The sequence below is a fragment of the Artemia sp. Qi Xiang Cuo genome, chromosome 15 (genome assembly GCF_049724085.1).
Source record: "Artemia sp. Qi Xiang Cuo chromosome 15, ASM4972408v1, whole genome shotgun sequence".
NCBI lineage: Eukaryota > Metazoa > Arthropoda > Branchiopoda > Anostraca > Artemiidae > Artemia > Artemia sp. Qi Xiang Cuo.
In genome coordinates this window covers 16,053,536-16,067,957 of record NC_142808.1, presented here as the reverse complement: position 1 = coordinate 16,067,957, position 14,422 = coordinate 16,053,536, and the positions used below count along the sequence as shown (strand labels likewise).

Genomic DNA, 14,422 nt, shown 5'->3' with positions numbered 1-14,422 from the left:
ACATTGGTAGGACCCATCAACAACTAGATGAACCTTTGCATGAACACAAAATTTCAATAGATAAGACGCTGAGATTGGAAAATAAAAATGACAACTTTGATTCGGTCTTGGCCCTTCAAATATTTGAAAATCCTACACATCTGGTTTTTTTTGAGGAGGCAACTTTAATATCTACTGTAAATGGCCTACCGCAATCTTTCAAAGAGGTAATTGAGATAAAAAAATGCATAAACAGAAATTTGGCTATAAATAGAGACACTGGAGATATTTCACTATGCCCAATTTATAACAATTTAATTTTAAATGACTCAATCAGTATTTTCACCCAGTCTAGCTTAATATAATGTATTAGCATATCTAATGAAAACCGAAACTGTAGACCAGCTAAAACTATTGCAAAAACAAAGGATTCTTGCTCAATCATCTTGGTAATTTTTTTTTCATTGATTCCTACCTGGTTTTTATTTAGTGGCGTTGTTGGGTAAACTTCGAAAGGTTTAATTTTCTTTGATTTTTTTTTCTCTTTTATTTTTTGGCACTGAGGACGACTTGGCGGAGGTCCTTGTCGAAATATTTTCTTGTTCTTCGTCTTCGTGTTTTGCCACTGTCTGACAAAATCCTCGTTTTCTCACCTTCTTTTATTTTATTTTTTTCTTTTATTATTCTTTTTCCTCTCTTAGTTTCATATGTCATGTATAACCAGTGCGGTCTTAGAATGTATTTACAGATGATTTTTTTCCACACCTAAACAGTTAATGACCAACAATAAAGCAAAAACGTAACACACAGCTCATAAGAGTTCGTTTAACTGCAAAAAGGACTGAAGACCAACACAGCCTTCAAATAAATACATTGCATAAATATATTGCTAATCAGATATATTTCTATAGTCTCATTGTAGAAAGATTGTTTAGGGCCGTGGTGGGTACTTTAAAATACCTCCCAGAAACATTACTGACCCTTTAGGTCACTTCCTGTGAATTTTCTTACAATGACACTACTACTTTCTAAGATATCGAAAAATCCTCGATCTACAATTTCGCCCCTAGAGCCATCTACAAAACTTGGTTCAAGCAATCAACATACAAACTATAAGTGCTGTCGAATCTCTTTTAATTTCTGGTAATTTTGAACTTACTAAGTCGATTGAACCAATTTGGTTCTAGATCCCAATTTTATAGGATATGTGGACACTTGTGGTTAGTTCATGATTTGACAACGTTCAGAGATGTTCCAAATAATACGAATTGGGCTGTTTATAACTGGGCTCTTTTTCTACAGAATAAATTCCTGAAAGACCGCACATAGCTGCATTATAAAAGAGAAACTCTAGAATAACCACAAAGTATCATCTTTCGGGTAGGTTTTCCGTAGTCTTGGGTTCTTCTTTTTCTGTCGTGGGATGGACTGGGAATCCAGTAAGTAAGTAACTAAGTATAACAGCACTAGACCGTCAAGGTACAAACCAACGGTGCTGATCTCTGTTTCGTGACCCTTCAGCCAGGAAGTACAATGGAGGAGTTGGGGGCCAGCCATCCCGTGCTTTCACACACTTTTTCTGCTAACCTTCCCCAGATTCCTCCAGGTACCAATTAAGAGCTGGGTCAGCTCTGGCTGAGCTTACAGAGTCGCGCCACTGACCCCCGTCCCAAACCAAATAACCGGTCAAACAAGGGATCAAACCCATGCCCCTCGGACAAAGGATTCCCAACATAACACGCCAACCACATAGCCAGGACTGGGAGTCGAGTAAACTTCCCAAAAATTGCTGGAAGTGTAAAGTTGCTCTAAATTACAAAAGCAATTACCCAAGCTCAGCATTCCATGTTCAGAGTTCAGACTATATAGGACCACGCCTATCCGAAAAACTGCGTAAGAAACTGCAATTATGTTAGCAACAGAAAGTTTTAAATACATGTTCAATGTCTATTATCTACTGGTCTACGAATAAATGAACTGCTATGAATATATAGCAAATTATACTAAATTATTCCAACGAATTATATTCATGTGTTATATGTTACTTTAGACTACTATTTTAATAAGATATCATTAGAGTATTGCAATATAATCTCTAGAAATGACGATGTTTAAACAGAATAAAATGTCATCAAGCCCCGCCTCTTATCATTATGAATTATAATTACCCAACGCAAATTACCCCCATAGACCAAAAACCTTGAGATAAAATAGACACGATATAATATAGGCATGGCCTGTTCAGGATTAAATAATATAAAAGTAAAATTCTTGCTTCATTATGTTCAGATTTAAAAAAAAAATTATTTTCAGTGTCACTTCAAGCCTTACTTTATACCAGTCCCCCCTCCTAGGGGCAACAATTCAAAAAATTCTGGGGCGGAGAAAAATGTTATTTTCTAAATTTAGGCGGGGGAGGGGGCTGTGTTTCTTTTCTCAGTTCGGTTGAATGAAAATTCCAAAAAAGGTATTTTTCGAGATCTCTTCACATGCTTGGATATAGCAATAGGTTGTGCACCTACCAGCGTGATTACTAAAAAGCTGAAAACAAAAAAAAATAAAGGAAAAAGAAAAATGAAAAGATGAAATTGAAAGAAGACGAGGAAGAAATTCCGATGAGAATATAAAAGATATCAATAAAATGATAGGATAAGTGAGAACAGGTGATAAAACTGACAGAACCTACCGGATATCGTGATAGAGTTTGTTAATTATAACAGTTCCGCCAGTGGAAAACGTCGGGTGATCTATAAAAAATTTAGCGTCGCTACGAATAAAGTAATTTAGAAACGGCTAGTGCAATATCGATTAGGTCAGTTTGATTATTGATTTTAATTTCAAAAGAATAAATGCAGGAGATGGATATATACAGTTTATATACCAATCAAACATAAACTAATTACTACGAACGATATATGCGACCTCCTCCCCCTGAAAAAATCAAATCAAACTCCCCTAACAAAAATCAAAACATAAAATAATACCCGAATCAATACTTTACACACAATCTGTATTATTGGGATTTTACCTAAATTTATTCTTGCCAAAACAGATTTCTCTCGTGAAATATATTCATGCTAGCTTGGTCTTAAGCTCTTTTTGGGACTAAGATGATACTGGTTAATAGCAAATATAAAAAAGGAAATTAGTGTAGTAATGTCAAATTCATAAATATGTGATTTAGGTACGGATTAAGCAGTGTCTTGGGATAAAGTTTACACGAGATTTGGAAGCAAAAATTGACTTTGTTACATTGCATACAGGTTGCTTTGTTCTGGCCAAAACGCGAGCAGGCGGAAGATACGTGGGCACGCAATGGATTGTCTTGCTAGAATGAGATGAGCTGACTAACTGGGAACCATCGAAAATTGACCGAATATTTTCCAAGGCGATTCCTTATACTGAAGTTGACTCATTGGATGACTGGTAATCATTTCACATTAACACAATCTATCGTGTCTTCAGAATCATAGCAACTAATGGACAGAATGATGCAATCCATACTAGCTCCTCTTTTATAGTGCCAGCATACCCGATTTCCAGGATGTTTAGAATTAGCCCGATTTCCAGGATGGTTAGAAATTGTTCTGTGTTTATGAACTGCGTGGCGTCTTCAGAATCAGAATATTGAATGGCTTAGATGATACAATACAAAATTATCTCTCCTCTCTTGAGCTAGTAGACTAAGTTCTATCAGGAAACATGGATTCTATGTATAGAAGCCTTTTCAGAGTAACATGGCTATTTCCGAGAAACAGCCTAGATCGCCAAGAAATCATGTTCGATATAAAGCACTAGGAATACGTTTAAGCGATATAGTGAATATACATGTATCGTAGTGTTTATAGGATGTATGTAAAAAAATTTATGCTATCAAATTGATGTTCCGAATTCTTTGCACCTTCAAGTTGCTGCCACAGTGGAAAAAATTTCGGCAAACTGAAACAGTATCCTCTTCTAGTCTCCATCAATCGAGGAGTGGTACGAGACTGGCATTGCAGATGAGCTGAACATGACGAATTACTAAGATTCGTCATGTATATATATATATATATATATATATATATATATATATATATATATATATATATATATATATATATATATATATATATATATATATATATATATATATATATATATATATATATATATATATATATATATATATATATATATATATATATATATATATATATATATATATATATATATATATATATATATATATATGATGTTAGGTTGGTTGAGGTTAGTAAAATTTGGAGGCTTGAAACCAAAACTATGTATGGACTATGTTTCAGTCTTCAACTAGCTTTCATTCAGTAGGGACAAACAAAAAACAACCTTTTTTCTGGATATTACCTCGTTCTTGAAGCGTGAACATAAGCCAAAATAATCAGATTATTTTTTCAAGTTACAAGGATAAACTATTATGAAACTGTAAAAATTGAATTGCATTAACAACGTCACTCGCACGAATACCGATCTACCTGTGTAGCTGTGTGCCAAGTAAACAAAGGATTTACAGTGAAATTGAGCGAAAAAGACTGGATTTGTTTTTGTTAATTAATGAAACCAGTTTTCGCTTGCAAGGATTAAGAATTGGCGTGCAGCTGTATTTATTGAGAAACAGATGAAGGCCCGCACGTCTATAAATAAGAAAGGTAGTAACAAGGTAACATTTTTCCTTATTTCCTAATATGCTCTGAGGACTCTAAATTAGAGGACTGGTATTAGCAAAATTTCAAGGCTATCCGAAATGTCCCGTTCGAATGGTGGACATAGGTCAAATGAAGAACGGAACACATCTCATCGTTTTCTGCTACGACACGTATAAAGTTATAATGGTTCAACAATCGCTGCTCGAATCATAACAAGAAAATTTCGGCGAAGCTGTTAAGAAAAAAAAATCAAAGGAGTAGCAAATACATTCAGTTAAGTTGCTACTTTTTTAGATATCTACTTAGAAAAGTTAAAGTTGGATCGGGCTTCTCTTGCCTCCGTCGTGGATAGCGCACAAAAAGAAGTAGAACATCTCCGAAGTGATTTGCACAATGAAATTGAACAAAAAGTCCGTGATAACTTGAGCACGGTTCCTTCTTCGGGGCTCAACTCTGCTATTGCAGAAGACATAGTTTCCAAAATTCACGATGCAATCCTGCTTGAATACTCGGCTAAGTTCAGTTCTTTTGAAAAAAATGTTATCTGGGCTCAAAAACCAAATTGGATCCCTGGAAGATAGAGGGAGAAACACCCTCAAAAAGTCATAGAACTTTAATAAAAACCCCACCATCGGATTCAGCGTATCAGAAAACCCTACTGCGGAAGTTTCAAGCTCCTATCTGCAAAAATGTGGAATTTCGTATTTTTTGTCAGAACAAAGATCACGGATGCGTGTTTATTATTATTATTTTTTTTTTTGATTTTCCCAGGGGTGATCGTATCGGTCCAGTAGTCCTAGAATATCGTAAGAGGGCTCAATTGAATTGAAAGTTCTAGTGCTCTTTTTAAGTGACCAAAAAAATTGGAGGGCAACTTGACCGCCTCCCACGCTCATTTTTTTCCCAAAGTCACTCAATCAAAATTTTGAGATTTCCATTTTGTTCAGCAAACTCAAAAACTTAATTCATATGTCTTTGGGGATGACTCAACCCCCCAGAGCTCCCGGGGTAAGGGCTGCAAGTTAAAAACTTTACCCATTGTTTACATATAGTATTGGTTAATGGGAAATATGAAGACGTTTCAGGAGGGATTTTTTTCCGATGGGGGAGGGGGTGTCGGAGGAGGGGGTTACGGGGGAGGATCATTCCATGGACGATGTTTCCTTGGGGGAAGAGACATGTCTATGAAGGGGGTGCCGGATTTCCCAGCATTATTTAAAAAACGATCAGAAACTAAATAAAAAAAAACTGTTTTTTTCAACTGAAAGTAAGGAGCAACATTAAAACTTAAAACAATCAGAAATTATGACGTACATGAGGGGGTTCGCCCCCTAGTCAACACCTCGCCCTTTTCGCTAAAGTTGTTTTTTAGCACTTTCAAAAGAGCTATCTATTCTAATTAACCGGCCTTTGTGATTCAGGGGTTTGTGATTCGAGCAAAATTCAAACTTTAGCGTAAAGAGCAAGGTGTCGACTAGGGGGCAAACTCCCTAATGTACGTAATAAACCATACGAATATAGAAGTGAGTTACGTAAGTTAATTCGTAAGTTACGTCAGAACAAAATTTCGAGAAATCAATTTCGTAAAAAAAGGGAAATTAATATGCGAATTTCGCTTCAATTATCCATATACGTTGAGCCAAAATCAAAGCTCCTTGAATTCAAAAACTTTCAGAAATTAAATAAAAAAAACAAGTTTTTTTAACTGAAAGTAAGGAGCGACAATAAAACTTAAAACGAACAGAAATTATTCCGTATATGAGAGGGGCTGTCCCTTCCTCAATAGCTCGCTCTTTACGCTAAAGTTTGAATCTGTCACACAACTTTATTTTTTAAAATAATAAAAACCTATGATTTCATATATGTTTTTGAAAGTGTTTTGTCTAAAGCTAGAAGAGAAAGTAAAAAGACAGTTATAATGGGCGATTTTAATACTGATCTGTTGAATTCAAATGGCCGTGTTGACTTCCTTAGCATAATGTTATCGTCATATTTTTACCCTTTAGTATCAATTCCCACGAGAATAACACAGTCTTCGGCAACTCTAATAGATAATATTTTGTTGATGGCCAATTATTAATAGATTGTTCGGCTGACGTTCTTATTAATAACGGATCAGACCAACTTATTTTGGCCGGCAAACTTGACATTTTAAATATCAGGCTACCAAAAAATAAGCTTCAATATTGAAATATATCAGAAAATAGTTTAAGAAAATTAGCTGACAATTTAGACCATGTTGATTTTTCGGAAGTTTTTAGAACTAAGTATGCAAATGATACTTATGATTTGTTTCTGGAACATTTCTTACGGAGTTTAATAAATATTGTCCAATTAAACAGGTAAGAAAGAAAAAATATTCCAAGGGAGGAATGGATGACGACTAGTATCCTTGCTTCAGTAAAAATGAAGAAAAATTTGTATAAAGATCATCTAAAAGACCCCACGGATTAAAAAACTCCAGATTTTCAAAGAATACCGAAATTGACAGAATAAAAGGGTATGATGAAATTCATTTTATGAAAGGGGAGATCAAATTAAAGGAAATATGAAGAAGACACGAACAAAAATTAATGAAGTACTGGGCCATAAAAAAGAGAAGGAGCAAATAAAAAAGATGACTAAAAAATAAAAAAGAGATGAAATAAAAAAGAGATGGTGATGAAATTGTTAATGATCCGAAAGAAATTGCGGAAAATTTATGCAAGTATTTTTCAGAAGAAGATTCAAAAATGTGCCATGCAGCTTATAAAAGATCATTAAGCCCCCCTGTCACCAAAATCCCACCTCGAAATGTAACTTCTGAACTCCTATTTACGGAATGTGATGAAAACGAAATCACAATCTTGTGGAATTGATGATGTGTCGTTAAAAAAAGATAAAGCAACTAAAAAGATAGTCATTCCTATTTTAGCTTATTTAATAAATTTGTCACTTGATAAGGGAACTTTCCCTGAAAGGCTTAAAGTGGCATGTGTATTACCACTTCATAAAGGAAAGTCAAAAAATGATCCGAGGCATTACCGGCCCATATCCATTCTGCCTTTTTTCCCAAGATTTATGAGAAAGGGGTTCATAAAAGAATATATAATTACCTCCAGGAGCAGGATATATTTTGTAAAACGCTGTTTGGTTTTCGGAATGGACTTTCAACGGATCTGCCATTTTAAATTGGTTGATTCGGTGAATGATGCATTTGATAATGGTCTAATACCGGTAGCATTATTGTTAGACACTAAAAAAGCATTTGATATTATTGATCATGACACATTACTTCAGATTCTCAAATCAAAAGGGATACATAACGTACCTTTAAAATGGTTTCACTCGTATTTTAGCAATAGAGCTCAAGTTCTGTATAATGTAGACCTAACATCTGAGCGCACTTCTATACCCTGTGGAGTGCCACAAGGGTCAATACTAGGACCCCTACTTTTTCTTAATTATGTTGACCAAGTAAAACATTATTTGTCTGAAGCCAACATAATACTTTTTGCAGACGATATACTTCTTTTTGTTGCATGTGAAAATTTACCTTCTTTGTTTACAAAAATGGAAACAGCTCTAACTGAATTTGTCTCATGGGCTGATTCGAATTATTGAACACTGAATTACAGTAAAACAAATTATGTATTATTTTCTTGAATATCATCAATTGAAACAGATCTCAAATTGAAAGTAGCTGATAGTATTACCAATAGAGTAGAAAGAAGAAGAGATCTCGGATTTGTTGTTGATGGAAGTCTTTCATAGAAAAACCATGCAAAATTAGTAGGCAATAAACTTTCAAGATTCCTAGGAGTCATCCGCCGTCATAAATTTAATTTCTCTAATAAAGTCTTGAAAACGATTTATTATTATTGTTTTCATCCCAATTTATCTTACGGGTGCTCCATTTTGACCAGGTAACTTTCTTACTTGTAATAAGAGAGTTCAGATAATTAAAAATGAGGTAGTTCAAATTATACCACCTGTTCAATACACAGGTGATATCCGTCTTCATTTCAAATTAACCAAGATATTGGATGTATCCAAGACTCGAGATTTCCAGATTGTAAATTTTTGTTTCAAGCTTTTAAATAACCTCCTTCTATCTTCATTTCGAAATCTGTTTATTTAAACAATCTTATATCCTTTAAGCGAGCAGCAAAGGGTCAATACACAAAGTGTTTAGTGCTGTCCTCCAGGTTTCTTCTTTTCCTCCCCATTTTTTTCTGCTTTCTCTTTCTTCTTTCTTTCTTTCTTTCTCTCCCTACTGCTTTCTCTTTCTTCTTCTTTTTTTACCTTTAAAGTTGAAACCATAGGTTGATTTATTTACTGGTTTAGGACTACTTTTCTCCTGTTTTTTCTTCTTCTAAATATGTTCAGTTAATTTGTTGTTTCTGTTTGTTTTTAACTAATATTAGTTAATTTCCTGCCGTAGGCAAGCATATTTTTTTGTGCTTTCCTGGCAGGAATGTTACGTAAGTTATGTATTTTGTTTTTAAATAAAGATAAATGAAACTGAGAACTGATACCATTTTCCATATTTCTAGTGACAAAATGATCTCCCATTAATTATAAAAGCCAACCCTTTTGGTGTTACTACCATTTTCAGAACGAAAGAACCAATTCGAGATGTTCTTCAAATTGCCAGCACAGAGCCAAGTTTATTGAAGAAGAAGCCAACAAATTTCAATTATAGTTGCAATATGTTCCCATTTTGCAGCTATTTTTGCTTTCTACTTTCCCTGCTCTCACAATAGAAACTAATAACATGTCTTCAAATGAAACATTGTATGTATGTTCCATTTTATATGGGAACATACATTTTATATGGGGCCAAAATCTTAATTAGCGTCCCCTCTCTCCTGTTTTCTAAAAATTTTCAGGCCAAATTTTCATTCATCAAGAAAATTATTTAATTATAATTAATCGTTTTAATCTAATTAATTTACTTACTATTATTTAGTTATCTTTCAATTCATTTGTATTTTATTGATTAATGGTTTATTAATTATTTTCATTCGTTAAGTGCGACATCTATTTCCTTAATAACATTTCAAAAAATACTAAATGATTATAACCGTTAGATAGTTCGTTTGAAATTTTGCGTCCCTAAAAGTTCTGCGCCCGAGGCAATTGTCTGTCCCTCCCCTAAAACCCCCTCTGCCCAAGTAAAACCTGACTCTGTCGAAATGTCAACTTAAGAGATAATCCTAAGGCAGGAAATTTTAATACTATCCGTTTTATAAACATAGACAAAATAAGAAGCATCGCAATCGACTACATAATTACAGAAGAAAAAGAAGCCAAATGCCAACTATTCAATACGTGTCATGCAAACTAGAAAAATGAAACGAAGAAGAAATACAATCAATAAAAAAAAAAAAAAAAAAATCAGCACAGAGATGGCGCTTTCAACGGTTGGGCTAAAACCAATCAGCCAATACACAGGTGACGCAGTTTATTATTATGAAGAAGAATGTAATACAGAACGCCAGAATCCAAAATCAGCCTTCGTGTCACTATATAAAAAAGTCTAACAAGCCCCCCCCCCCCCCAGAAATGATGCTTTAAACTTGAAAGTAGAAAATAAAACACAAATAAAATTGTTTTTAGTTCAATGTGTGTTTCTATCCAGGTGAATCTTCGATGTACAAAGGAATCTATTTCGAAGGTAAAAGAGGGGTGGGGGATTTGAAACATATCAACGGATGCCTAAGTAAAGAAAATACTGAAAAAAATAATAAAGATTTCGGTAGTTGGATGGGTTAAAAGAAAACAAAAATTTGCAAACAAATATCGCCGTCCAACTGTCAAACCATCTTAAAAGTTATATGATAATAAAACTCCAAATAAAACTAATTTTATGCTGTAAGAAGATATCTCTTAAGATTGGCCAAAGAACCAATCATTATTTTTCAAGGAAATGCTTTAACCCAAAGAGACACTTCTCTGGTATTACACAATGCTAAAAATGCCGCATTAGAAAGCCAATTTTTATTATATTTTGGAAAACTCTTAAATAAAAACATTAATTTTCTGCTATTTTGTTGTTTTTCAAAGACACAGTAAAAAAAAACTGTTGCAGAAAAAGCACAATCTCAATGTTTGTTTTAATTCTATCTTAATGTAAAAATACAGTTTTTAATTAAAATTAGTAACTTCGATGTTGTTCAACATTGATCTCTGACCACCAAAACCTCTGTGATCCCCCCTTCCTGCCCTGAAATCTTTGGACTTTTTATTTTCCTACAATTTTATATAATTAGCCTGTTTTTAGCTGTTATTGCTTTAAGTTCCTTTTCAGATCATGACAATCGCCTTCTAGCATTAGCTTTTTTGTTTATACAACAACTATTAGCATTCTTCAAAGGGATTAGTTGCAACGCGTCAAAATTTTCTCGATTACTTCTATCTATCATTCCCCGATTTATTTCAGAAATTTTTCCTTCATTTATTTTATGAATATACAAAAATGACATTTTTAAGTACAGGGGGGGGGGGATTTTGTTTTCTTTTTATTAACTACATTTAAGACTAAAATTCATGTCCATTTTTGATCAGAAAATATCTTAAGGACTGAACAGACGTAGCATTTTAAGAGCGTGTGCGAACGATAAGCTGTCTTTTCTACGAAAAAGATGGCATTTCTTTGGCTTATAATTTAAATTTGTTAAATATGGATGCTAGAAAACGGTTGTTAGCCTACGCCAATCCATCTTCAATATGAAAAAAAAGTTTGGATCACCTTCATCCTTGCTAGTAAATATTTCTACAAATCCAGCCCCAGGATAATTCGTTTTTATTAAGTCAAAACATTCGAAATTAAAAACTCAGTTTAAGAAATGCTACAGCTTTAATCAACATAACAACCTTAAGTTAAAATCCAACGCGGAAAAAAAGCCTAAGAGACTGTAAAATGACAATTTATAACTAAATAAGAAAAAAATACTACTTCTATAGAATTATTTATCCAAACATCAGAAAATCTCCATCCAGGGGGGCCGGAGGGACTGCGACCCCCCTCCCCCTCCAAGATTTTTCTGGCACCCTCATTTTTTTCTCGTTTTTTATCCTTAAAAAAATAGAATGTCAATTTGGTAAAGTATCGGCACCCTTGTCACATTGCCCCCACCCCCCACCAAACTTTTGTTCTAAATCCGCACTGGACTAAACAGAAGGTGAAGAAATTTTTTTTTGTCTGGACGTGGACAAAATTTAGGTGAGTTTAAATTAACTGACCTGAGAGCAATTAGATGGCATTAGTGGTATGATCTCTGAAACCAACATAAGTTTCAAGTTTCATTAGTTTACCATTCTTTTCACTAAATATATGAAAAACCCCCAGGCAATTGCCATTTAAAATTACGCTCTGTCAATCTTCTATATATATATATATATATATATATATATATATATATATATATATATATATATATATATATATATATATATACATATATATATATATATATATATATATATATATATATATATATATATATATATATATATATAATTGGTTGTAGATAAATGTATATACAAATACATTCTTTGATTTGAGTTCTTACTCCTGCTTCTTCCCTTTGGTTATATGCGTGTTTTATTGTTAAAATTTGCTTCAATGAGATACTACTAACTTAAGGGCTGCTTTCACAGTCGAACCACAATTGCTTATCAAATTCCTAACTTAAATTCAAGCATAAAAAAACGCATTTACTAATAGCTCAATCCTTACTATGATTTTATAAAATGACATTGAGAATAAAAGACACAAAGACGGAAATGCAACAGATCTTCGTCTGTATCGAGATTCCCGACTCCAAAGCCAGGTTAAAACTCAAGCGATTACAAAAAGCCAAAGAAAATTGCTTGTAGGAAATATTAGAAATGTTTTTGCTTCAAATTAGAAAAGAAATTAAACAACCGTTAAAATAAGCTAAAATCGCTCTACTTCTTTAAGATATTCGTTAAGAATTAGAAATTTTGTAGGATTACTTATGGACAAATATTATTTGTGTCCTACTGTAATCTATAATATAAACTAGACATTGTAAAAAAATAATGATTGTTTTGATGCAAGGCCGTATCCAGGAGGGCGAGGTATCGGGTCTGAACCCCCCCCTCCCACCCCCAATTTTTTGTCCGATTCGTAAAAACGTACCCATGATAGGTAAGTGAGCTTCTTTTATATATTCATTAGAAATTTATGACAAATTACAGATTTTGTATTATTATTTATGGATAGATATTATCTATGTCTAACATATATTACTGAAATATGTAATATATATTATAAATTATAAAAAATCAAAGATTATTTCGATGAAAGGCTTTAATCCTTATTCAATAGAAACCCACATTCCTAGCAAAGTTTTAATAACAACTATGTATATTTCTGGCTTTTATTATTTAACTTTAATTTATTTAATAAATGATCTTAGTATGAAAAAGAAGAATCTGACTTGGGGTCAACAGATATTGTTTGACAAATCCAATGACCTGATTACACGACTTGCATGTTCTTAACATAAAATTATTGATAATAAATTTATTCTAGTATACTTGGAAATTTCTTAGCAGCTATTTTTTAATGATCTTTTCAAAAAGATATAAACATTAACTTTTTTTTTTGGTAAATCAAGAGAAAACAACCCAAGAAAAATTAAGCACAAATAACGAGCAAACAGAAGAAATAAAAAAAGAAATACTGCAAACGACTGTCGTTCAGATTTGAAAAAATGTTCATAAAAAAACTACTGCAATCCACCCTAATATATAATGCTTTCACACTTCGTTTCCACTATCATCATTATCATCATCAACATCTTCATCATATTCATCGACATCATCATCATAGTCATCATCAAAGAAATCAAGATCGGCACATTCGGGCACAGTCTCTGGTTTTTTTGTCTTAATGCAATATTCTTCTCTGGTTGTTGGTACTTTAACGCCATCTTTTACTGCCTCAGCTATTGATTGTTCAACTTGCTTCCTAGACACAATTGATACTTTTATATGCTTTATTATGCAGGAAATATGTTAAACAGAAACTATATTAAATAAGATACATAATATATATTAATAAATTATATTATAGAGAAATATGATATAGAGAAAATAAATGAGATATGTTAAAGAGAATGAATTTTATTTGTCATTAAGTCATTACGTCAATGTGGAGTAATATATCTACTCTCTTTAAGCGAGCAATTGTGTGAAACAATTTGTTTTGAGGTTATTTGTATCCCTATTTTCGTCTAAATCGGTAATTCCCAACCGATATTGGGCCATGCCCTGCCCCCCTAGACATTTCTAAAATCATGATGCCCCCTTGTGATATTTAAATCTTCTTACTCAGAATTCTATATTTATTTACCTGAAGGAAGCTTAAAAGGCCCTTAACGTAGTATCTAATGAAAAATATAGCCTGAATACAACGCCTTTTGTACAATGTATAACGTCATTACAATACTATCCTATATCTTTTTTGTTCTTTAAATGCATTTCAATGAGACGTTTTCCACATGAAAAATGTTTTTTTTTTTTTAAAAATTAAAGCTATACAGTATAGTCAGCCAAAGGATGCACGTCCTGTCCGTAGCCCACCAAAATATTGCCATGCCCCACGTTGAGAATCATGGGTCTGAATGTTTATTGGTGAGAAACTGTTACAAGATACACTTATGTTGCTCTTAAAGTACCTCAAGCTAAGCTTAAAATGTCACTCCACTGCCCTGTCGTCAACAGTGTCAGAGATGTATAAATCTTTTCCAATATTATTCTTAATT

At 33.2% G+C, this 14,422-nt stretch overlaps 1 protein-coding gene across 1 annotated transcript in view; it reads right to left on the bottom strand.

Moving 5' to 3' along the window:
- Nucleotides 1–13,227: 13,227 nt before the first annotated feature.
- The window catches only part of LOC148943381 (ubiquitin-conjugating enzyme E2 R2), a 32,781-nt gene continuing 31,586 nt past the window's right edge, over nucleotides 13,228–14,422 (bottom strand). Inside the window, exon 5 of the mRNA XM_089101857.1 lies at nucleotides 13,228–13,626. Within this exon, the coding sequence (XP_088957983.1) occupies nucleotides 13,416–13,626 (211 nt within the window). The 3' untranslated portion in view covers nucleotides 13,228–13,415. The remainder of the gene's footprint in view (nucleotides 13,627–14,422) is intronic.